Raw genomic sequence first — 24,449 nt, forward strand, 5'->3', positions numbered from 1 at the left:
GGTGGAGACAGTGGGCAGGGCTCCGTCTCTCTCTGGGGTGCTGGTGTGAGGGTGCCCCTGGGTTCCAAGGGAGCTGTGTGCACAGCGTGGGTGTGTCAGCCGGGTGACAGCAGTGGGTTGCAGGGCGTGCATGCCAGGCTGTGTGTGGTGTGTGTGAGGGTGTGCCCGACCCTCCCTCCCGGGGGCCCCAGCTGGCCCCATGCAGCCAGCCAGCCCCGCCCCTGCTCCCAGACGCTCTGCTCGTGGGCCGAGGCCGTGTCATGTGGCCCTTCTCGCCTTCTCTCTCCCCCCCACTCCAAAAAAGTACTGACTGGCCTCCTCTGTCGTGTTTGCTGATCCACGTGTGTTGGGCCCAACTTTGACATTTCTTAAAAAAGAGAATTAAAAAACGCCGAAAACCAGCGACTGTGATTCGGGTGGGTGGAAGGGTTCTGCCTAGGTGGTGTCTGGGCATGTGGGTCCCCTCCCAGCAGTCACATGCTAACACGTCCCCAGGTGGGTGGACCTGGGCATCCGCCTGGCCTCTCTGCAGTGGGTGGCCCGGACCAGGGCTAGCAGGTGGGGAGGGGGGTCCGGGCAGGGAGCTACTGTCAGCTGTCAATAAACAGCAGAAAACGGAGCTGCCTGGCTTGTTTTTTGGTGGGGGGCTGCATATTGGGGTGGGGGGCTTGCCTGTTCCTGGCAGGGGGAAGCAGCCACCAAGAGGACCACATCCTGGGGTTGTCAACAGGCACCTCTATGGTCCCTGCCCAGCTTCCCTCCCGCTGGCCAGTGCCTATGCCCCCGCAGCATGCTCAGGTGTCCCCCATCCCCGAGGACCATCCCCACTCAGAACCACAGTCTGTGCAACTTTTATTTCAATCAAGAAGTAATCAAATCTATGTACAGTCTAAAAACAGTGTAGAAAAGGTGAGTAAAAAGGCCCACAGTCCATCTGGAGTGAGGATGGAGGTGGGGCTGGCGAGCGTCGTACCTGGCACCCAGACGGGCTGGGCACTGTCCTGGCAGTGACGGTGCCAGGGCCAAGCAGAGGGAGGCTCACTGGGCACAGGGCAAGGAGGGTACTGCCTGCCTGGCTGAGTCCCCACAGGGCAGGCAGAGACCCCAAGACCAGTCACGCAGCCCACTGGACTTAGACAGGCCTAGGTCAGGCCCAGAGGAAGCCGAGAGCCGGCATGGATTCTGTTAGCAAGTCCACACCTGCAGGGGGAAGACTCCATTTCAAGTGCCACTTTGGCCATGCAGCCCCCAAGCCAGCTGCCATCCAGACCCGCCCCCAGCTGCCCGGGCTGCCAGCTCCCACCCGCCTCCCTCGCTCCCACTTCCCCACGCAGCCCCTGTGGATGGCCTGAGCCATGGTGCTGACCTTCACAGTGCTGTCCACGGCTCCGGAAAAGAGCCGGCCCCGGGACACGGCCAGTGCGGTCACACTGCCCTGGTGACGCAGCAGAGTCTGCGTGCAGATCATGTTGTCCATACTCCAGACCTGGGGACACACGGGACATGAGGACCGCCCAGGCATGGCACCCGCCCTGAGCTGCCCCCTCCAGGCACTCGGCCATCTCGTACCCTGAGAGACCGGTCATAGGATGCGCTGAAGACTTTGGTCTGGTCTGGCGTCGAGATGACTGCCAGGGCGTACACGGTACCAACATGGCCCGTCAGGGTCCGCACCTGCTCCTTAGACTCGATGTCCCATACCTGGGGGGCGGCACCGGCAGGTCAGAGGCACAGATGGGGGCAGACAGGGACCCAGAGTCAGATGCCAACCCCTGCGTTTGCTCTTACATGGATGAGGTTCTCGTAGGTGCCACAGACGATGTGGTGATTGGTCACGGCAATAGAGTAGACACTGCCGCCAGACGTCTGCAGGACGTGGATGCAGTCAAGGGTCCGGATGTCCCAGATCTACGGGCAAGCGCGGGCCACTTGGTCCCCGGCCAGGCCGCCCACTCACGACCCAGAGTGCATGTGAGGGTCTCCCTGTGCCAGCCCGGTGGGGGCAGGGCAGACAGAGCTGGTTCGGGGTCGGGGGGCCCACCTTGATTGTCTGGTAGGAGCCGCTGTACAGGTAGCTCTGGGCGGCCACCAGGGCTCGCACCCAGTGGTTGAGACCGGTGAGCTCCTTCTTCAGCTTCAACTCGGTGCCCACGATGTCCCAGACCTGTGGGAGTGGCCGTGAGCGCAGGCCAGAGGGGCACGCACTGGCACCGGCATGCACACACACTGCCCGGCCTGACCTTGATGGCCTTCAGGGAGCCGCTGAAGAGCATGTTGTGTGATGACACCAGTGTGCACACCGGGTTGTCGTGGGCCCGGATCGTGTTCACTTTCTGTAGGTTCTGGATGTCCCATACCTGGTGGGAGACAGGCGCGAAGCCTGAGGCCCTGCTGAGCCCAGGCCCCAGTGGCACAGAGTGCCTGGGGCTCTCAGGCACGCGTGGGGCCCGAGCCCGCCAGCCCGCTGGCCCCACTCACAATGATGGTGCAGTCGGCCGAGCCACTGTACAGCTTGCATCTGGGGAAGCAAAGCCAGGGTGTCAGAGTGCAAGACAGCAACCCTGCTAACACCGCCCTGGCCGGGCCAAGAGAGCACTGGCCACCGGAAACCAGAGGCCTGGGCTGTTGCTAGGACCACTACAGCTTCCTTGAGCCCAGCGTCGGTCTTCCCACCTCAGCGAGAGGACCTTGGACACGCCTGCCTGGCAAGCGTCTGACAGCTGAGCCGGGAGGTAATTACCCTCGTTAGCATTGCTGGGAGTCAAGCTGTTGCTTCCTGTGCGCCAGCATCTCACACGCACACACACACACGCCCACAGCACACAGCCTCATGACACGTGCCAGGAAGGACGGTCTACAAGGGGCACTCTGGGCTAGGGGGTGGCTGGGCCTGCCTCCCCTCCAGTCCTGCCTATCCTTGGCCACCTGAGGCTCTCCGGGGTCAGGGCTCTGCTCAGGGAACACACAGCGTCAGAGACAGAGGCCCCACGTACTGCCACCCATGACTCGGCCCTGCTCAGGGTCCCAGGAGTGGCAGACAAAGTCACGCTACGACACATGCAGCCACAGTCCACGTGGGCCCTGTGCTCAGTGGATACACAAGCGCCCTGGACTCACCCCTGGATGCAAAGGGCTAGCACGATGCCGTCATGGCCCTCCAGAGTCTTCTGGCACTTGTAGGTGGTACACGTGTCCCACACCTGCAGAAACCAGGGTCAGGCCAGATCCCAGCAGGACCAGCCCAGTGGCAAGGGACACTATGGCACGAATGATGTGAGCATGGGGGAGCAGAGAAAGCCCTGTCCATGGGCAGGCCTGGAGCTGGCAGAGTTTGGCGTGCCGTGCCCAGCCCTGCTGCTCCAGGCTGCCCGGGCCCTGGACAGGCCCCTACCCACCTTGATGGTCTTGTCAGAGGAGCCGCTGAAGAGCAAGTCCCCCATGGAGTAGACGCAGAGACACCAGACGGGGCCCTGGTGGCCCACAAATGTTCCCTTGCATTTGAAGATCTGCTGTGGGTCATAGGCTGCAGAGACAGAAGGTATGAGGGGTCTGGGGGCCTGGGGACAACGGGGCGGGTGGCAGGGGGCCCACACTCACAGCCAAGGATGCCCATGTTCAGCCGCGCGTTGATGTGGGACAGCTCGTCCTGCGGGGCCAAGAGCAGAGCAGAGTGTGGGGTGGGTGGGGCCCCAGTGGCCTTTCCTACCCAGGCAAGGGCCCCCAGCACAGACATCTAATCCTGAGTGGGAACAGGCCTCCTGCTGGGACCCACCCCACCTGCTCCCAGTACCCGGCCCCGCCCGTGGCCCCTGCCCGCTCACGTTCAACATGGACGCATCCCTCCGGAACTCCATGAGGTCCTCGCTGAGCTTGCTCTGGTTTTCGTCCAGGACATCTGAGCAGCAGGGCAGGGGGTGTCAGGGACCCAAAGGGAGGGCTGAACCCCTGCGCCCCCTGGGCCGGGCTCTTACCAAACTTGAGCTCTAGGCTCTTCTCCAGCTGGTCGATCTTCTCCGAGAGCTTGCCCAGCATGGAGCGCAGGAAGGCGATCTCCTGGTCCTTCTGGGCCAGCGCCACATGCATCTCATGGAAGCGGTCATCTGTCTGCTGCAGGAACTCCTTCAGGCCCTCAAAGCGGCACGTCTCCAAGTGCGTCTCGTACGTGTCCTGGTTCCCGATGAACGTGCACCTGGAAGGACGGGACAGCTGTCCTGCCCACCTGCCCGCCAGGTGGGCCCTTCCCTCTGCCTCTCCAGCCCAAAGAGTCTCCCACAAATCCCACTTCTATGCTGGGCCACTGCCCTGAGCATAGCCACTCGCCCACCACCTGTCCTGCCTCCCCCAGCAATCCAGCCACTGCACTCCGGCCCAGAGCTCCTCCAGGGCCCACTCCCCCTCACTGGCTTCCGCCCCGAAGAGCCAGCTGCCGCCTCCTCTGCCGGCCCCTCTCCCCTCTGCCCTCAACTCGCTGCTGCTGGTCCACCTGCCGGAAGCCCTCTCCCAAGTCCAGGCCGGGCTTGTGCCCTCACATGCATCAGTCCCCAGCTCCCCGGGCGCTGTGTCCCCATGGGGCTCGGGTCTCTTCCTCGGCACCTGTACCTCAGTTTGTAATTACAGAGTCGACGGTGTGGCTCCCGCTAAGGCCGTCTCCCCAGTGCCCGGTACTCAGGCGGATCTCAGCCAAGGTTTGCTGAAGGAGGGACCGTGAATGCCAGCCCAGGCCTGCCGCCCCCCGCCCGCACGCCCCCATCCAGGGTGGCCCCTTGCACCCACCCCCGCCCACTCACCCGTACTTGGAGTGGGGACACTTGATGTGCTCGCACTCCTTGAGGTGAGCCTCCAGGTTCATCTTGAGGAGGGGTGGACAGCTGGGGTTGTTGGGGCAGCGCACAGGCCTGTAGTCACAGCTGCCCTCGTGGTCCCTGGAGGGGCGGCCGGGCGGCACGGCATGGGGGCTGAGTCCCCAGAGGCCCCAGCTCTCGGGGGCCCCAGGGGGGCGGGGACTGGGGGCGGACGGGGGCCCTTACTTTCGAGCACTAAGCTTGATGGTGAAGGGGCACCCTCGGGGATCCACCTCGAAGATGGAGGGCTTCCCGCCCCCTGCCGCCCGACAGCCGTGCCTGCAGTGGATGAAGAGCTCGCCGATCTGCTCGGCCACCGCGATGTTGTTCACCACCACCGTCAGCTTGGCGTTGTCCACGGGGCACTTCTCTGGGGGGGAGGGCACGCTGACCCCACAGCCTGCCCAGCCAGCCCCGCCCCGGGGAGAGCATGCCCTGGTGGGTGGCGGGCCTGGAGCCTGCTCCCCTGCCGGGTGGGCTGAGCCTACACCGGGGGCCTCATCCCCTCGTCTACCTTCCCCTCTGGGGCTCCCAGAACAGGAAGGGACGCTTGGCTGGGCCACCAGGGATGACCACTGGGTGAGCGGTGGCAACAGAGGCCTTTTAGTGGACCCAGGAGTCTGGAGGAGTGCCGGGGCGCTTGGGACAGAGCGTGGAAAGGGCCAGCGGCTAAGGCCTGAGTCCGCAAGGCCGGCAGCCCTGACAGCGGGCGCTGCACCCAGGGGTCTCGCCCACGCCTGCTGCGGGGAGGCCCTGAGACTGGCCTGAGCGCTGACCCGGGAACTGCCGGTGGCAGAGGACTAGGGGGCTCCATCAGAGCTGGGCCCCGGGCGGACCTCCCCAGAGGGACCTCCCCACCGCTGGGGACCTGGGTGGCCAGGCCTGGGCTGAGAGGGTCCTACCTGACTTCAAGGCGCATCTTCGGCAGAAGGTGTGCTGTGGGGACAACGGGCAGGTGGGGGCGCGGCCACAGGGACCCCACCCCTCGCCCACTGCAGAGGGCACGTGCTGGGCGGCCAGACCGGGCGCCCCACGGTTCGGGGCTCCCGCAGCACACAGGCTGGGAGGGCAGCTCACCCCACACGTGGTGATCACGGGGTCCTTGAACACACTGCAGCAGAGCTGGCAGCACAGCTTCACCGAGGGCTGCTCGGCGAACACCAGCGGCTCCTGGGGCCAAGCAGGGCGGGGTGAGGGGCACCGGGGCTGCGGGCACCCAGCTCCCCGTCCCGCCGGCCAGGCTGCCCTCCTGGGGCGAGAGCACCTCGGCCGCGGTGTGTCCTGAGGAGAGCCTGCTGAGGCCTAGGGCTCGAGGGGACTCACATGTGGAGAGGCCCTCCAGCTGTGCCCACCCTCACCCTAGGACGCAGACCAGAAGGGGCCCCAGGTGAGCCCTCCCTTTCCTGCCAAAAGCTGGTCCTTGGGCAGCCCCCGGAACTGGGAGTGAGAAGAACGTGCCTGGGGGACCCAGCCTGGGCCCCCGAGTCCCCGATGTGGATCTGTGTGGATGGGGGCCTGAGGGGAAGGGGCCCCCACTGCCCAGCCCAGGGAGGGGCCCCCACCGGCCACACCTACCGGCTCCTCCTCCTCCTCTGGCAGTGAGAACGTGGAGCGGAGGGACATGCTAGACTCGGAGTGCAGGGAGCGCACGGAGATGGCCGAGTCGGAGCGGCGAGGCGTGCTGATGGGGGGCTGCGGGCAGGGGGGCGACCATCAGCTGGTGAGAGGGCCGGGCCCGGACCCCCAGCCCAGCGGGCGCCCGCCCAGTCCCCAGCGTGCCGAGGGCGCAAAGCTGGCCCCGCAGTCCTGGCCCTGCAGTCGGGACTGCCGCTCACATCTGCCAACTTTCTTTGTGTAAATGGAGAGACTTCCTGCTATTCAATTCTACGAGGACACGCTCGGCCTGCTTCCTGCTTCCCGTGAGGGAATGTGGGCCACAGAGGGGGCACCTCCACCAGCCAATCCTGGGGTGGGGGCGGCCACAGCCCCCAGACTGCCAGAGGGAGGGGCTGGAAGGCTGGCTGTGGGGCTCCAGGGGCCCAGGGGCCGTACTGCCTGGGGACAGTAGCCCAGGCCAGGGAGGCTCCCAGGGGAGGGTGGACACCCCCACCAAACCCCAGCCCAGCTTCTGAGAGCAGGGGGAGGGGCACAGGTGCTGGACTCTGCCTGAGCCCCCAGAGACACAGAGAGGGGTGTGCCAGGACAAGGGGCACTGTCTCTTCTTTCCCTCAGGGCCCAGAATTCTCCAGGAGAGATCCTACGAGAGCAACTGCTCCAGTCACTCCCATGCTCCTCTCTCACTCTCCTGAAGCCTCATCAAGAGCCATAAACCGCCTGCCTCCACGCCCAGCCCACCGGCCCCTCTGGGCCCAGCCCCCTCTAGGCCGAGCTGCCTCCTTCCGAGCCGCGGGGGGTGCTCGGACTGTTGGAAGGGTCCCCTCCCCACCAGCCCGAGGCACGAGACCCCTGTGGGCCCAGGGAGGCTGGCCGGGTAGTGCCAGGGCCCGGCTTCCTGGCGTGCGGGCGGCAGAGATCCATGTGCCCAGCGAGCCCACAGACAGGCACCTCCCTGACCAGGGCAGCACCCAGCAGCCCAAGTGGCACGTTTGCATGGAAACGCCACGTGAGGAGCGAGAGGGGAAAGTCAGAGGAAGTGAGTCAAACCATCCCCAGGGCAGCAATGGAAACCAGAGGGCAAGAACAGGTCCAGGCGGGAGCGGGGCCAAGCGCACGGGCTGGCTGGGCTCTCTCTCCCTGGCCACCTGCCCGCTGTGGGGACCCCACTCCGCCTGAGTGCAGGGGCAGCTGCAGGCCTGGGCCAGGGGCAGGGCCTGGGAAGGCCTGGCTCCTCAGGGCCAGCAGCGGGCGTGGCCGGGGGCCTGGCAGCCGAAGACTTGGCATCCAGGTGGCCGTGGCTCAGGGCCCTCACAGCACGCGCCCACATCCCGAAGCTGCCGAAACCCAAGGATTTCAGACACCACAGGGGATCCACTGTCCTCACGGCCCAGCTGAGCAAGCGGGCCTACTGCTTCCAGCCTTGCTCCATGAACACATCATGGGCCCTGGGCATGTCACAGGCCCTGGACACGTCACAGGCGCCAGACACATCACAGAACCCAGGCATGTCACAGGCCTCAAGACACATCACAGGAGCCAGACATATCACAGGTCCCGGGCACATCACAGGCCCTGGGCACGTCATGGACCCCAGATACAGAGGCAGGCAGAGCCCAGGGGAGGGGGTGAGTGCTTGGGGAGGGCCTAGTGCTGTTCTGGGCACATGAGTGTGTTTTTTGAATAATTAGAAATACTTTTTTTCTCTCTATTAAACAGAAAACAAAGGCTGGCCACTGAGGAGTAAGCTTGGGTGCTGGGGGGCTAGCAGGGCTGGCCAGCTGGCCAGAGGGACGTCCAAGAGAAAGCAGAGGCAGCCCAGAGAAGTGGGCGAGGGTGAGGGCCTGAGGCTGACTGTGCCCCATGCCCGCTACCCGGGCCCACCTTTGCTTCCCCCTGCAGCCCCAGAGCCTAGCGAGGGGCCAGTGGGCAGACTGGCAGGGAATGGCCACTGTGACCCTGGCCCCACTGCCTGGGCTCCAGCCAGCTCCAACTCTGCCCCAAACCCCTAAATCAGTAACCCCCACCAGGGCCTGTCCACACTTCCCTACCTGCTGATTCCTGTCTCTGGTCAGGACCCCCAGGCTCAGGGCCCCTGCCTGCACCCGGCAACCCCCACACACAGCCTCCACTCAGTAGAAGAGAAAGCTTCAAAGATGGGGATCAGACCTGGTCACGCTCCTGAATGAACCTTCCGTGGCTCCCACCACCCCAACACGACGGAGTCAAACACCCAGACCTGCGGACGCTGCACCCCCCAGCCCGGCTGCCCCTTGCCCCTCTGGAAACCCAGCCATAGGGGCCCAAGTCTCGGGGTGTCACTGCGCTGGACCCCTGCCTCACCACTCTCTCCACCCTCACCCCTGAGCTCAAGGCACTCCCTGCAGCTCCTCCCGGCCCCTGGGAGGGAGGGCCTGGCGAGAGTGAGGCCCACTCCCAAGGGCAGAGAGAAGCATGGCGCAGACCTACCATGCTGTCCTCCTCGTCCCGCGGGGAGTAGGCCAGGGAGCTGGAGGAAGAGGGTGTCCTGCGGTGCTGTTTGTATGTGCTGGTCCCATCGGCTGCAAAGAGAAAGGACCACGGTGGGCCGTACAGGGAGGCCGGACCGCCAGGGCGGGCTGCGGACGCCCCTGCTCTTGGGCCAGGCAGGGGCTGCCCCGGACAGCCCCAGCACTGAGCCTAGAAGCCCCCTGCCCCCGCCCTGCCGCACCCAGGCAGAAAGGTCTGCAGCCCCTCAGCTGGTACAGCAGCCTGGTGGTCCAGGCCCCTCTCCGCCCACCTCCTCCTGCCTGTCACCCCAGCTACCCAGAGAAGGCACTGGTCAGGGGTCCACGTGGGAACAGGGGTTCCCCTCTGAGTTGCTGCAGGCAGCAGCCGGAGGCACACAGTGGCCCCCACTGGTCTCTGGCCCAGCCGTGCCCAGACGTCACAACAGCCCCCAAGGCATGGGGTGCACAATCCAGGCTTCAGTGGGCTGCCCTGTGAGTGGCCGTGGGTCCCTGCCTGTAATCAGACGGCCTGGGCAGGGCAGCTGGTCAGGCCTGGTCGCTGACTCTGCCCCACCTCGACACTGAGGGGGTACTGGGTGGAACAGGCCCCGTCTGCCTCTGCCCGGGAGCTCTCCTCCACCAGGGCAGTGTGCCCTGCAGCTTCTAAAGGCAGATGAGAAATCAGGGACCCAAGAGACGCGGGTAGGGGGGGATGCGTATTTGCTTTTCCCTTAGAAAGGAACATCTGAGGAAAAAAAGAGGGCTCTTTCAGAGCCCCCCGGGGCAGGGGGTCACTCGGCAGGAGAAAGGAGCCTGGGTGAGCAGACGTATGCAGCGGGCTGGGGGCCCCGCCACCAAGTGTATCCAGAGAAAACCCTGGAGAAGCAGCTAAAACACTACTTTAATTAGCAGCTGGTGCACCCTGAGGTGGGGCTTCCCACCGGCTCAGTGGTAAAGAACCTGCCTACACGCAGGAGCCATAGTAGACATGGGTTCAAACTCTGGGTGGGGAAGACTCCATGGAGGAGGGCACCACAACCTGCTCCAGTGCTCTTGCCTGGAGAATCCCAAGGACAGAGGAGCCTGGTGGGCTACAGTCCATGGGGTCATGGAGTCGGACATGGCTGAGGCGACTTAGCACGCACGCGTGTACTTCGAGGAGGGCAGAGCCCTGAAGAGGCAGAAGGACGAGCAGTCCTGCCCGGAGGGGCCACGTGCAGTCCCCAGGGAGGAGGCTGCGCCTTTGTGTGCTGGCTCCTCCCCACCTGCCGGACACATCACGCTGGGGGCTCCCCAAGAGACCGGACTCCAGGAAGGAGCCCAGGAGTCTGTCCTGCCACTGTCCCCGAGCTTGACCCTAAGAGCCTGGGCTGGGATGAGTCAGGGAACACTTGATCAGGGATGGGGTGTGACGTGGCACCCACTCAGAGAGGCGGCAGGCAGGGCTTCGCGAGGAGGTGCAGGGGGACCTGAGGGCAGGCAGCGGGATGGCGGACTGCTTCCCCGGCCCAGGCTGGTCTGGGCTCCCGGGCTCACCTTTAGTGATGGTGGTGACAGCTGAAAAGGCGGGCCCAAAGGTGGTTTCCATTCTGGTCTGGAGAGAGAATGAATGTGACTCGTCCCCGACCCCACAGAGGATGTGGACACACACGTGGATATGGGCTGACACACTGTCCCACTAAGGACCCCGCGTGCACACACACTTGCAGACACACCAATCACACACATGGCACGGCCCACCCGAGGGACCTCCAGGGACGGACTGGGTGTTCTGGAAAGCCCCCCGGGGCCCTGGGTGTGTGGGATGGGCACGGGGCGTGCCCAGAGGCGACCCTCCTCGGGGTTGGCCCTCACCCCCACGGTGTCTGGGGTGGGAAGGTTGCTCGGCCCCCCGGAGAAGCGGTTGTAGCGGGCGCCCTTGCCCGAGCTCATGCTCTAGAGCGGCATCCAGGCTCCTCGGGTGGCGTCCCCTGTGGGCAGAACACAGACACGGGGCTCCAGACGGCGGCCCAGGCCCCGCTCGTTGGCAGGGCTGCTCCAGCTGGCCTGGCTCGACCACCAATCCCAACAAGGGTGGGCTCCTGCGGTTGAGGCCCTCTCCCCTCCTGCCCGCCCCAGGTGTGGACAGGCCGGAGGAAAGGAGGCGGCCGGGGGGTGGGCGGCAGGAGCTGGTGCTCAGTCCCACCTTGCTCCAAGGCTTAGCCCTTGGGAAAAGCCTGCCAGCTCTGCCCCCCAACCCGCCCCCTCACTCCTGCTCTGTCTGCTCCTCGGGGGCCAAGGTCAGGATGCCGCTGGGACCAAGGCTGGGCCAGCCTCAGGCTGTTTATCCACCAGGGCAGGTGTGGCCACGCCCCAGGAGACCTGTTGGGTGGTGCCCCACCCCTCACCAGCCGCACCACACATAGAAAGCCCCTTCAGACAGGAGAGGAGCGCAGAGCTTGGGCTCTTGATAGTGTACAGGTCACCCACCCCAGGAACAGAGCGTGACTCTGCTCGCCCCCCAGGGTAACTCAGTCTCAAGGGCTGGGGTAAGCAGGTAGCAGGGAGACAGTGCTGTGGGCATCACCCCCGGTTTCTGGGGACTCCCACCCGATAAGAGAGGAGCTAGGGTGGGCCCAGGGAGAGCTAGCCAGGCCTGGGTGTAAGCAGACCCCGTCAGCCGCCCACAGAGGATGTGCCCTCCGGGAGGGCATCTCCACTCCTAAGATAGTGCCCACCCTGATGGGGCCATCTGATGTGAAGAACTGACTCACTGGAAAAGACTCTAATGCTGGAAAAAATAGAAGGCAGGAGGAGAAAGGGGCGACAGAGGATGATGGTTGGATGGGATCACCGACTCCATGGATGTGAGTTTGAGTAAGCTCCGGGAGTTGGTGATGGACAGGGAGGCCTGGCCTGCTGCAGTCCATGGGGTTGCAAAGAGTCAGACACGACTGACTGAACTGAACTGAACTGAGGTGGCCATATCAGCAGACCCCACCCCCCCCAGAGCGGTGTGCCTGATGTCAGGACCTGCTGAGTCTGCAGCCAGGAACACCACGTCCCCCACGGCGGTCAGCTGTGTTGAGAGCCCTGCACAGGGAGGAAGGCCACACGCCCAGGCCCTATCACCAGGCCCGCATGAGCTCTGCACCTTGGGAGACCTCCAGCAGCCTCCCCTGGACACGAACCACGGGCTCATCACCCGGCGCCCGGCCCAGGCATCACACCGGCATCAGGAACTGCTCTTCCCACGCTGCGGGGCAGGCAGGGGCCCACCCGGTGGTCTGGGGGTCTTGCAGGACCCTGAGGCTCCAGGGGGAAGGACAACCCAGCCCCCCACGAGAAGGTGGGAAATGCTCTATGCCCCCCATGTGAGTCCAGCAGACAGCAAGGCACAGTCCAGTTGGTTCTGGCACTTTCCACGCCAGGCCCCCCTGACCTGGCCCATCCAGCGACAACCACGCCCCCCACAACGGCCAAGCAGTGTGTCCTGGGGCCCAACCCGGCAGGACAGCAGGGAGGGGTTGGCTCTAAAGCTCTCCTTACTTCTCCCCAGCTGCACCCCTCCCAAGACCACCTCTCACCACTGGCCCAAGTTTTGAGACTCAGGCCTTGACACGGGGGCTCTCAGCCCCCACAGGTGGCACTGCCATGAGGCACCTCGCCCGCCTGCAGGGCTCTGAGTGCCTGAGAGGGTTCCCCAGAGCTTGGCCAAAGCCTCCCCCTCCTGCCTGCTGCTGGCCCTGCTGTGACTCAAAGTGCTTGCCCCCCCATCCAACGCCCCTCTCTGTGGCTTGTTCTCTAGGGTTAACAGGGGCTCTGGAAGCCCACCTCCAGCGCCCCTGTGGGTCTCCCTGTTAAGAAGGAAGTCCTGGGGGCTGCCCTGCTAGGAGTAAGGCCACTGGGCCGTGGCTGCGTGAGGCCCAGCCAGCGCCAGCAGTCAACCCATCCGCGCGAAGCGCTCCACCCCTTTGGGGAAACCCGCGGCTGGCTCTGGGAGGCCGCCGGCTGACACTGACCTGGATTTTACAATCATCTGCTCCCTCCGCTGCAAGCTCTCCGGGGCCACGAGGCCAGCTGCTGGCTGCAGAGAGCAGCGCCCACGGTCCGGGCGGCCGTGACCCTGGCAGGCGCTTCCCCCCGGGCCGCAGCCAGCCTGCCCGCCCCCTCCGGGCTGCCGGTTGCCTGAGCGCCTGCTGCGGCGGCTGTCTGGCTGTCCCGCTCCGAAAGTGAAGTAAACAGAAAGGCACGCAGGACTCGCAGGCAACATGCAAATCAGCCGGAAAGTCCCCAGACAGCCAATAGGGTCAGGCGGGGCGAAGACACAGGACCCGGCAGGGGACGGACGGGACAGGACTGGCCCCGTGAGCCGGGCTGAGAGAGGGAAGGACGGAGGGAATCACTTCCCGGTTCACGGGGTTCAGTGCACCGCCCCGGCCCTGGATGATGGGGGACCTTGGTCGTCCCGCCCACCCGTGCACCCTGGACGGTGGGGGTACTCTGGCCACCTGGCCCACCCGTGCGCCCTGGATAGTGGGAGGACCCTGTCTGTTCCGTCCACCCACGCGCCCTGGATGGTGGGGGGAACCCTTCCGCCCCACCCACTCACGCACCCTGGAAGGTGTGCGGGGGCGGGAGGGAGGGGACTGTTGCCCCGCCCACCCTGCTCCCCCCGCCCACCAGGAACGCTGAGATTGCATCCAGAGCTTCTTGGAATTGAGCGAGATGCCACCCGGCCCGCCCTCAGACTGGCCCCCCAGGGGCTGCATTTCGTAATAACAGTCCTCCCTAGTATCCTCTTCCTGGAGGCCAAAACCCCAGGAACGCAAGAGCACAGCTCAGCACTCCGCGGGCTGGGGCTCCCTGGAGGCCAGCCCGGGGTGTGTGCCCTGGCCCTGGGGCAGGAGGCCCCTTCCCCACCCCACAGTCAGCCTGAGGCTCATACACAGGCAGGACGTTGTTAACAGAGAATGAAACAGACTCCTCACCCACGCCAGAACCTGGCCCTTGATAAACTGGGAAAAGCTGTGGGCTGGCAGACCAAGGAGACCCCACCCGGTGTGGGGGAGGGCCAGAAGCGTTCCCCCTCACCCTTCCTCCTTCCCGGCCAAGGCACCTCAGCACAGTCTGGGGGCTGGATTCAGAGATCTTATCCCTGAGAAAGGCCCCAGTCCTGGTGGAAATGGGGTGTCCACCTGGGGTGAGGCTGGAGGGCCGGGAGACCAAGAACAGCCCCGCCCCTGCCTTGCCTGAGCTGAGGTCAACGCCCAGGGGTCCCTGGCCACCCACACCCATGTCTAAGGGTCTCCTGGGGCCTGGGGTGCACTTACTGCCCAATGAGGAACTAGAAGTTCGCCCCAAATGCGCCAGCGCCTGAACTTCTCCATCCACCCGGCTTCAGGAAAGCCCCCCGCCCACTCCTCTGATCAGCCCCCTTGGGAGGGAGCCCAAAGGGATCTGATGGGGCGTCCCCTTCAGGAGTGTGGGACATGATGCCCCTTCCCCTCGGGAAATACCCAGAGGGCTGTGGGGGCAGCCATGGTCAGCGGGGTGGCCAGACGAGGCCGAGATCTGCCTCCAGACAGCTGCTCTGACAGCCCGAGCAGGGGGTGTGCTCGGGTCCCCCGAACAGCACCTGCTGAGCCAGCAGGGGGTGGACTGGCCTCTAAACGCCATCAAGCCACACACTTGATGCTGACTGCCCCAGGGAGGGGAGTGGGTGGCTCCGAGGAGCTCTGTGTGCAGCCTTGGCCTCACCTGTAGATCACACAGCCCCAGGTAAGTCCTGCCCCGGGGCCCCCTGGCCCAAGCCCAGGCCAGGCTGCCAAGTCCTATGGAGACAGGCCCGGTTGCCATAGCAAAGCTACACACACTTCCCATCACTGTTCCCTGTGTCTCCTTAATATGCTTTTTCCATCCCAGACAGGCAGGCTGTGACTGTCAGGGGTCTCGGACCCCAGCGCACCCTGGTCTGGGGCCTGCCCAGCTACCTTCCCTCCCAGCGCTCAGCCCAGGCCTTTGCCCTCTCCTCTCCATCCTGCCCCTGGCACCCACAGCCCAGACTCTGGAGGTTTCAGAGCTGCCGAAGACACCTGCTGTGGCCTGCCCTCCCCAGGGCTCTGCCCCCTTGCCTCCTCCACCCAGCCTCCTGGCCTTTCCTGTCCAGGGGCAGCCTCTCCAGCCTGGCCATCCCTCCTGCACCACAGCCCAGCCTTAACCTCTACTTGGCAATGGAAATGCCTTCCCATCCCCACCTGCCCTGGGGGGGCCAGCCTTATCCTCCCAATCCTTTCTTCCCCATATCTGAGGACCATGTATGAAGTCAGGGCCTGGCCCAGCCTGGGGGACAGCGCAGGGAAAGAATGTGCTGGAAAGAGGTGGGATTCATCCTCCTCTCTCAGTGTCCAGCTGCAGGGCCGCTTTTTCCGGCCCACACCCTCCCTCCACCTCAGGGCCCAGCCAAGCCCCAATGGCTGTCCTAAATCAGGGGGTCTAAACTCGTGGAGACAGGCCCGGGGCCTCGACCTAAGAGCCAAGTGGCTGGTAGTCCCTGGGCCCCATGTGCACCTTCAGGCTCCCCTGGACGTTGTCTCATTGCTCCCTGTGTGGGTTCTGTCTCCTGGGTTTCCTCCTTCTTGCTTCCCAGTGGAAGTCGGGAAGGGCATGCAGGCCCTGGGCCAGATCTGGGTCTGGAGGTGACCAGCTCAGCCCTCGGGCACACCCCTCCAGTCCTGGTTTCTGCTGGGCTGCTCCTCCTTGCTCCTGGGGGCTGCTGGAAATGTCCATCCCCCAAAAGACTTTCAGACAGCCCACTTCCTCCTGCCCAGGCGGCTAAGGGCTAGGTGTGCACAGTGACGTCAGCACCAGCCCCACCTGACTCGACACTCCCCTGGGGAGTGACCATCTCTTCTGACTCAGGGCTAGCACACGGGGACACTGAGGACACCAGCTGAGAGGGATTGGTGGGTCCGTCTTCATGAGTCCCCCCGCATGAGCCAGCTAGAGGCCTGAAATGCTGGGTGCCCACCCACGAGTGCCAGGCTCGGGGAGACCTGAGTTCAAACCCCACCTCTGCCACTTGGCAAGTGTGCAACTTCGGGCAAGTTGTGTGCCTGCCTAGTCCTCAGGTTTCTTCACCCGTTAAATGGACTGGCTACACCCAAGCCTGGAAAGAACTGTGAGAGATGCATGTGAGTTAGCAACGAAGGCTCCACTGACATCAGCTCCTTCTTGAGAACTGAAAACAGAAGCTGCAAGGTCACCACAGGCACAGCCAGCCAGCAAGAGGTCAGGGCCGAGGCTGACCAAAGTCCTATTCCTTCTGCTTCCTCTGTGGTGGCCAGCAAACCAAGGGGCCCCACCTTGCAGGTAAACCAGCCCCTCCCCAAGCCAGCAAGAGGCTGGATCATCGTGTCTGGGCAGCCAAAGCCTCCAAAGTGGCTCAGGCCCTTCAGCCACATCCTCCTCCATTTCCCAAACTGCCTATTCCTTTGTCCAGCCAACTGGCCAAGATTCACACCCGACTCTGGAGAAGCCAGGAGCCGGGGTGGGGGGAGCAGGCGGAGAGGAGGCAGAGGGTCAGAAGTACCACTGAGCTGCTCAACCTGCCAGAGGCACTTTTCTGGGGGTTCCTGTCCGCCCTTAGGCAATACTGAAGACTGTGATCTTTTCCATTTGTTTCCAGAGAGGTCATGACACACAACCATAGTGGAGTCACTCCACAGAGAACCTCAGCTCAAGCTCCTCTTTCCTGGCTGGGCTCTTATCAGCCAGGTAGCCCATGGCCTGGCTCTCCCTGCTCCGAGGGAGGAGGGTCTGGGTTCCTGGAGGCAGTGCTGTTATAGCATGCAGACACCTTGAGACACAGGGACTAGGGTTTCCATAGAGAAGCTTGGATGCCCAGAGCAGTACAAGGGGGGGATTTATGACAAAGAGAAGAAGAGGTGTGGGAAGGGAGAGGCCCAAAGAAATGAAATGTGGAAGAGAGATGCCACATGCTTCCCAAAGGCTGGGGGTGGGCAGCCCCCAGGAGAGGGGGCCTGCGTGTAGATGAGGAGAGGTCTGAGGGATGGGAGAAGGGGACACTGATGAGCAGTGCAAAGCTCTAAAGCAAGGGACATAGCACAGGGGGGTGGAAACCCTCCCCCTGCAAGAGCAGGACCCCAGACTCAGCCCCAGCTGACCGTCCTGACCTGGTTCAAGACAACCTGGCCCAGGCAGCCAAACCCAGGTGAGGATTAGAAGAGGAACCGCTCCCCCCCACCCCCTGCACACAATCCTACCTGACGCCTACTCTCCTGTGCTCCGAGTTCCCCAACAGCCTCCCTTGTGAGCACCACGCAGCCTCCATCCTGCACTCTGGCCTGGCCTTACCACTTCACCTCTCACCCCATCGCCAGAACCCGCTGGCATCCTCTGAGCTTTCTCATCCTGGGCCTTTGCAGTCCTTTTTCTCTGCCCAGCACGCTTTTCCAGCAACTTCCCAGGACAGGCTGCATGCTGGAGGTGCCCCTCCTCAAGCCTGTCTCTTTCTCAACGCCCTGCTTCTTTCCGTTTTTCATAGCACCTGTCACAGATCCCCATGACTATGTCTGTGTATTGTGGGGGACTCCCGATCACCGGTTCTGAAAAGAGGGGACGCTTGGAAATGGCTGGAGACATTTTTGGTTGTCACACCGGGGGCGAGGGAGGCTACTGGCATCTGGTGGGTGGAGCCCAGAGATAGTGATCAACACACTACAAGGCACAGCGGGCAATGACGATGGGCACGAAGTGCCAAGAGGGGCGAGGCTGAAAAATCCTCGAGAAGAGTACAGGAGAACTGGGATCTCGCTCTCCGCAGTCTCCCCGCGCCTGTTACAGTGCTGGGCACCCGACGGCGAACCGTAAACGGAGGAAGAAGCGAATAAAGAATGGAGGACAGGAGCAAGCGATGGCCCAGCTGACAGACAGACAAACGCACGGACGAGGGAAACCCCGGCGCGCCTGAGCCCCGCCCCCCAGGCCCGAACCCTTCCCGGGGCCCCAAACGCCGGGCCCCTCGATCCACCGCGCGGACCGAAGGCGCGAGCTCCGGACCCGGCACGCCGCGCGGACACTCACCCGCCCGTGGACGCTCGAGAACAGGAGCACCACTCTCTCGCCTCATCGTGGCCCCTCGGCCGCCGGCCGGGGAAGGGACGGGCCGCTCGAGCCGGAAGCGAGCCGGCGCGCTGCCCGCCGGGAATTGTAGTTCCCCAGCTCTCGGGGCCCCAGGCGGCCGCCTTCCCCTCGGCTCTTCAGGAACTACGACTTCCGGCGGCTTCTACGTCGCAGGGATGGATTGGTGGCTTCGGAATCACTCTATGTTGCAGATCGGGCTCTGATTGGCTGGGTGTATTCGTCAGTCACAGCTAGGTTCAATGGCCTCTGCAAAAGGGTGGGGCTTAAGGGGTCGGGCGCTGGAGCCCGCTCTCGAAAAAGATGCCAGGGCTCGGTTGGTGGAGACAGGAAGAGTAGAAAGAAGAGCGTATCAGCGGTGACGGGGGCGGATACTTCCTCCGGGATTGCCCAATCGCAGAATTGGGACAGTTTCTATAAATGCTTGAGTTTCGCGGACCCGCTGTCTTTTAGGACCAGGCACGCGGTGGTTGATGTTGCTCTAAGTTCCCAGTGCTGCATTTTGGAGGGAGGGATCCTGGCCCGGCGGAGCCTGGGGGGGTGCCCCAAACTCGTTGGCCAACCTGGCCTCCGGGCTCCTCCGTCAGCTCGAGTCCCCACGTTGGTCTTTAGCTCTCTACGCCCGTCTACTTCCCGCTCGCCCCAGTTCCGTCGGAATTCCGAATTGTTTCTGCTTCCCAGAGGTAAGACTGGACTGAGCCTGGCTTCCCAAATCCAATTCCGAGCCTGTGATGAATTGCTTTAATTTCTGACACCTCGTATGAAAACTGCATGTGCAGTCTGATTATATTGCAAGACTGAGGCTTTAGGGTGCCCCCACCGTGGAAGGGCCTGGGGGTGAAAACACGTCTTGCAGGATAGAGCATGGGCTCTTTCTGACTTTCAGGACCGTCAGTGACCCGGCTGGAGACCTTGAGTTTAGCGTCTTTCTAAGGGGCCTTGGTGCCCTGACGGGGATCCTTGGATTCCAGGTAAATCCAGGGCCTTTGCCAGCTGCGGCTGGGAAATGTCTGGCTTCTCCTCCTCTTCCCCCTTTCTGCCTCGCTTTTTTTCTAAGACTTCCCTCTTGAGAGGAAGGCTGGTGTTTCGTGCCTTTTGGGAAGATAATTTCTTGAACCTCACTCGCAAACTGTGCCTTGGTCAAACTCAATGCTATGTCGGGTAGAATTCATACGTCCCTTTAGGCATCATCAGGATCACAGGGTGAATGACTTGGGACCCTCCTGTTGCTCCCACCTCAGCCTCTGCCTTCGTGCCACCTTCTGTTACTCCAATTCCAGTTCCTCCAAGTTATTTTCATTCCCTCTGGGACCCCCTTCTCTTCCAGCCTGTGCAGTGTATTCCCACCTGCAAGTACCCTATTGCCTGGTCAGGTCCATGCAGCCCAGTCCCTGGGGGATATACTCAAGTATAGGAAGGTTTTCTAAAAATCCTTCACAGGCTGTCCCTGAAAGAGAACAGGGTTTTCTTCCTCTTCGATCACTTCCTTGATCTTTTTCAGTGTTAACTGGCTTTCAAATACTTTCTCATTCCTTCTAACAGGTTGACCTTTCTGCTCCCTAGGGTTAGTCCCCCTGAAACTAGGCAAAAACTCAGTTACAATTAGACCTACGAATACAAATGCCATAACTCCTAGAGGTGGCCTTCGAAGTATTTAGTGATGGAGAAGGAAAGGACTCACCATGAAAAAGCTAGGCCAAGGCTCAAACTAAATAGATAGCCTTTGCTCTCAGCGGCCATGCTTCATACATAACCTCAGGGCAACCCAAAGTGGGCAGGAGGGGTCAACGATCAGTCTGGAGGTGAGACCAACAAAATGGGTTTAAGTGTAAGCCAACCAGCCATTGGCCAGTGAGTACCAGGAGCTCCCAGGCCATCCCCAGTCTACACACAGGCCAGTCACTGGGGATGGGACTGCCCTTGGTCGCTAAGGAGGGGGGCCCTTCTCCTGGGATAGCCATGCTGGAAGCCCAGGGATTCTGGTTGCTCCCCCGCCACAAGATGTCTGTATCCATCGAGGAACCCCTGATGGCAGGTAAGAATTTTTTTAATACAGGAGCCACTTTGTCAAGATTTCTCATGCTGGGCCTTCTTCCTGGTGGCTAGCTGATGGAAGTCCTTGCCCCCTTCATGAGCCTCTCACATGCCTTTTGAGTTGAGTGTCCTACCCCACTATCAAGGAGAGACTTGGGCTCCCTCAGGGCCACATGGCGGTTAGGAGGCCTTAAGCAGCCTCTAACCTTGACCCTGGCTAAAGCTGATCAAGAAGAGCAAGGGCCTGTTCCCAACCAGAGTCTACAAGCTGTGAACCCTGCAGTTTGAGACAGAGGAGTCCTTGGAAGGCCATAAACGGCCAACCGGCAGAAACTCGCCTTAAGCCAAAAGCTGCTTACCCTAACTGACAATAGCCATAAGATTAGAGGGGAAAGGTTACAACCCTAAACAGATGCATTCTTAAAACATAGGCTCTTGCTGTCCGAATCCAAGAGTCCCATTCTGTCGCTTAGCCAAATGAGGGATACAGGATGGTGTGAGACCTCAGCAGGAAGATGCAGTGGTCCCTATACACCCCCTGTGGCCAATCCTTATAGAAGTCCCTGAAGATGCTATGAGGTTCACTCTGTGACCTTAAATCCCAGTCGATCCCTCACAATATCAGATTGCCTTTGAGTGGATTAACCCCAACTTGGACCAGATGCAACAATGCACTTGGTGGACAGGAGTACCCACCATAGGGGTGTTGGGACATCCCAAACCCTAAGAAAGGAACTAAAGAAGATATGCTAAAAGGGACTGTCCTACAGTCTGTAGATAACATGTTGATATGGAGGCTCAGATGAGAACGACATTGAAGTTTTTAATTTCCTTCAAGCCCGGGGTTACTGGTTCTTCCAGAAAAAGGCACAAATTTCATAGCAACAAGTTCAATACATGGAGTATATTATAACCCCTGGAAATAGACAGCTGTCCCAAGAGAGAAGAGCTATATTAGGCTTGAGTGCCCCTAAAGATGTTTTTTTGTACTTAAAAAATTTGCCCTCACTAAAGCTCCTGCTCAGGGTCTCTTTAAAAAGCCATTTTGTATCTGGCCGGAAAGGGAGGAACTACTCTGGAGGGTAGGGTTCTAATACAGAAGCTGGGAGACGTTCCTCAGCCAACAGGCTATTTTTCCAAGCAACTGGATTAAGTGGCTCCAGGTTGGCCTGGCAGTAGCTGCTGCCAATTTGATTACTGGAGGAGGCTAACAAATTTAACCTTTGGAAAGTGAAAGTCACTCAGTCTTTGCGATTCTTTGCGACCCTATGGACTATACAGTTCATGGAATTCTCCAGGCCAGAATACTGGAGTGGGTAGCTGTTCCCTTCTCCAGGGGATCTTCCCAGTCCAGCCCAGATCCCCCGCATTGCAGATGGATGCTTTACCAGCTGAGCCACCAGGGAAGCCCTAACCTTATCACTGTTGAGAATGTAAATTAGTGGGAGTTCCTCCAACTCCAGCAGTCCAACTCCTGGGCGCATACCCAGACAAAACAGTTATTCAAAAAGATAACATGCACTCCTGTGTTCATAGTGAAGAGAAAAAAAACAGTTGCTTAAGTTTATTGCTATGCTCACCACCTCTGCTTCTGTGAACCAGCCTACTTACTGGGTCAGCCAAACTGCTTAGTGGGGAAAGTCGCTAGGACCCAGAATCCCATGCCATATAAAAGATAGCCAGAAAAAAGCCTGTGCACTCAGCCTCTGGAGGCAACTCTGCGGAGTCCAGACAGGTGCTAAATAAACTGCTGTTCTGCATCTCCGAGTGTCACTTGTCTCTTTCCCTGCCATGGTTTCTGTAACAAGACATGGAAGCAACCTAAGTGTCCATCGACAGACGTGGTACATATATACAGTGGAACTAAGTCCTGTCCAACTTTTAGGGACCCCATTAACTGCAGCTCACCAGGCTCCATGAGATTTCCCTGGCAAGATGACTGGAGTGAGTTGCCATTTCCTTCTCTGTAATGAGTTCTAAGCCAGCCTTTTCACCCCCAAGTGGCAAGTTCCTCTTCATTTTCTGCCATTAGGGTAGTATCTGCGTATTTGAGGTTATTTCTCCTGGCAATCTTGCTTTCTCCATGATCCAGTGATGGTTGGCAGTTCTGTTCTGCCTCTTTGAAACCCAGCTTGTATATTTGGAAGTTGTTGGTTCCCGTACTGGTTTTGAGCATACCTTAGCTAGCATGCTTATTTCACGTGCTACATGGTTATGAGCAAAATCCTTCATCTCACAATGGAATACTGTGTGCTCATTCGTGACCACATGAAGTGTGTAGCCCATGGGATATTCAGTCCTGTCCAACACGTCCTGTCTCCCAACTCTTTCAATGTTACTTGGCCATAAAGCATGAAACGCTGTTTACAGCAACGTGGATGGACCTAGAGATAGATGTATGATGGGATCACTGTGCTGTACTTGAGTAAAAATTTTAAAGAACTTGCCACACCTTCAACCCTCCTAAACCCCAAATAACAGTAACACATTAGGCTTGACTCAGCTTGACAACAAAATCTGACCATGGACTGTCCATGGAATTCTCCCAGCTGAGCCACAAAGAAGCCCAAGAATACTGTGAGTGGGTAGCCTATTCCTTCTCCAAGGGATCTTCTGACCCAGGATTCAAAACGGGGTCTCCTGCATTGCAGGTGGATTCTTTACCAACTGAGCTATCAGCGAAGCTCAGAGGAAGGAAACATTCAAAGTGCCATGCAGCTGTAGAGCATGTAAGAATCCCCTATAAAGTATGGAGCTGAGATATTGCGGCCTGAAAACAAGCAGCCACGATTCACTGCCGTGGACTCCAAAAGGTCCCAAGTTAGGCAAGGGAGCAGCAGGGCAGATGGTCCAGCAGAGGAAGCTGTCCTGACACGCACAGCAGATGATGCTGACCCCATCCCTTTTACTTCTGACAGCCCCTGAGGAAACCCCGGGCCCAGAAGTGAGGGTCAAATAGGGATGGATAGTGGCACTTCCATCACAAATTGCTTTCTGACCAATGGAAATTTACTAGTGGGCTGTGAGAAGGAACAATGCAAAGAAATACTAGGGAACAATGGAATGGGTAAGACTTAAGAGATCTCATCAAGAAATTGGAGTTAACAAGGGAATGTTCCATGCAAGGATGGGGAGGATAAAGAAGAGAAATGGTAAGAATCTAACAGGCAGAAGAGGTGGCAAGAATACACAACTATACCAGAAAGGTCTAGTTAACTGGATAGCCAGGATGGTATTGCCACTCACCTAGAACCAGACATCCTGGAATCAAGTGGCGTATAGGCATTACTACAAAGCTAGTAGAGGTGATAGAATTCCAGTGAGCGATTTCAAATCCTAAAAGAATGCTGTGAAAGTGCTGCTCTGAATGTCAAGAAATCTGGGAAACAGGTGGCCACAGGACTGGGAATGGTCAGTTTTCATTCCAATCCCTGTGAAAGTTGCTCAGTCATGTCCCACTCTTTGTGACCCCATGGACTATACAATCCATGGAATTCTCCAGGGGATCTTCCCAACCCAGGAATCGAACCCAGGTCTCCTGCATTGCAGGTGGATTCTTTACCAGCTGAGCCACAAGGGAAGCCCAAAAGTAGTGCTAAAGAATGTTCAAACTGCAGCACAACTGCACTCATTTCACCTGATAGCAAGGTTTCAGCAGTACATGAACTGAAGACCTGGACAACCTGGGTTTCGGAAAGGCAGAGCAACCAGAGATGAAACTGCCGATAGTGGTGCCCCCCAGGTCAGCTGGCCCAATGGGATCTGTATCTCCTGGGTAGGCTTGGCACCAAGCACCTAGTACAGTTTTTGCCTCCACCAAAGCCTTTGGAAAGGCTTATACAACCATATTCAGTGGTGGGATCTCAAACTGCACCAGAACCCCCGCCCAGGTGGACTGCTGAAGTGGCTTAATTCCACAGCAGTGCCCCAGGCCTGTACCCCTCCCAGACATCTATTTGTAGTCTGGATATAAACCAACTGCCCTCTTTAACAGACCACAACCCCTCTTTCCCAGGGTTAGCTGTGGCATTTGCTTGTATGGACCATGATCTGTTTATGAGACAATGTATACTAGGCCAACTGAGTAACCAAACGAACCTAGTATCACTGTCTATAACATCACCCACCCTGGGGGAGAAGGGCAGTTGGCCTCGTTTCAGCAGGGGTTGGAACTGTCTGTGGTGAGGCCACCCGAGATGTCCTGTCTGCCATGAGTGAACCACCTGGAACTCCCTGCAGACTGTCATTGTCTCAAGTTCCTGGGCTGATAAAGTGACTGATAATAGACTGGCCTTGTTCTTCCTCCTGGCTGAACAAAGGAGGTGTGTTA

At 60.3% G+C, this 24,449-nt stretch overlaps 1 protein-coding gene and 1 non-coding gene across 2 annotated transcripts; one reads left to right on the forward strand and one right to left on the reverse strand.

The window, feature by feature from the left end:
• Positions 1–900: 900 nt before the first annotated feature.
• On the reverse strand, positions 901–18,144 carry TRAF7 (TNF receptor associated factor 7). Its single transcript, XM_068967754.1, has 21 exons — positions 18,029–18,144; positions 10,799–10,914; positions 10,481–10,538; positions 8,925–9,016; positions 6,417–6,533; positions 5,919–6,011; positions 5,744–5,777; positions 5,028–5,211; positions 4,788–4,922; positions 3,972–4,189; positions 3,822–3,895; positions 3,598–3,646; positions 3,396–3,523; positions 3,118–3,200; positions 2,479–2,518; positions 2,241–2,357; positions 2,042–2,164; positions 1,789–1,908; positions 1,570–1,701; positions 1,367–1,486; positions 901–1,200 (listed from the first exon to the last, which is right to left on the reverse strand). The coding sequence occupies exons 2-21, from the start codon at positions 10,874–10,876 to the stop codon at positions 1,186–1,188; spliced, it is 2,010 nt and encodes a 669-aa protein (XP_068823855.1). The 5' UTR covers positions 10,877–10,914; positions 18,029–18,144; the 3' UTR covers positions 901–1,185.
• A 664-nt stretch (positions 18,145–18,808) lies between these two features.
• Positions 18,809–18,891, forward strand: LOC138077303 (small nucleolar RNA SNORD60). The gene has a single exon (XR_011144751.1). It is a non-coding gene; the product is annotated as a small nucleolar RNA SNORD60 (small nucleolar RNA).
• The last annotated feature ends 5,558 nt before the right edge of the window (positions 18,892–24,449 follow it).

Source organism: Capricornis sumatraensis, chromosome 3 (genome assembly GCF_032405125.1).
Source record: "Capricornis sumatraensis isolate serow.1 chromosome 3, serow.2, whole genome shotgun sequence".
NCBI lineage: Eukaryota > Metazoa > Chordata > Mammalia > Artiodactyla > Bovidae > Capricornis > Capricornis sumatraensis.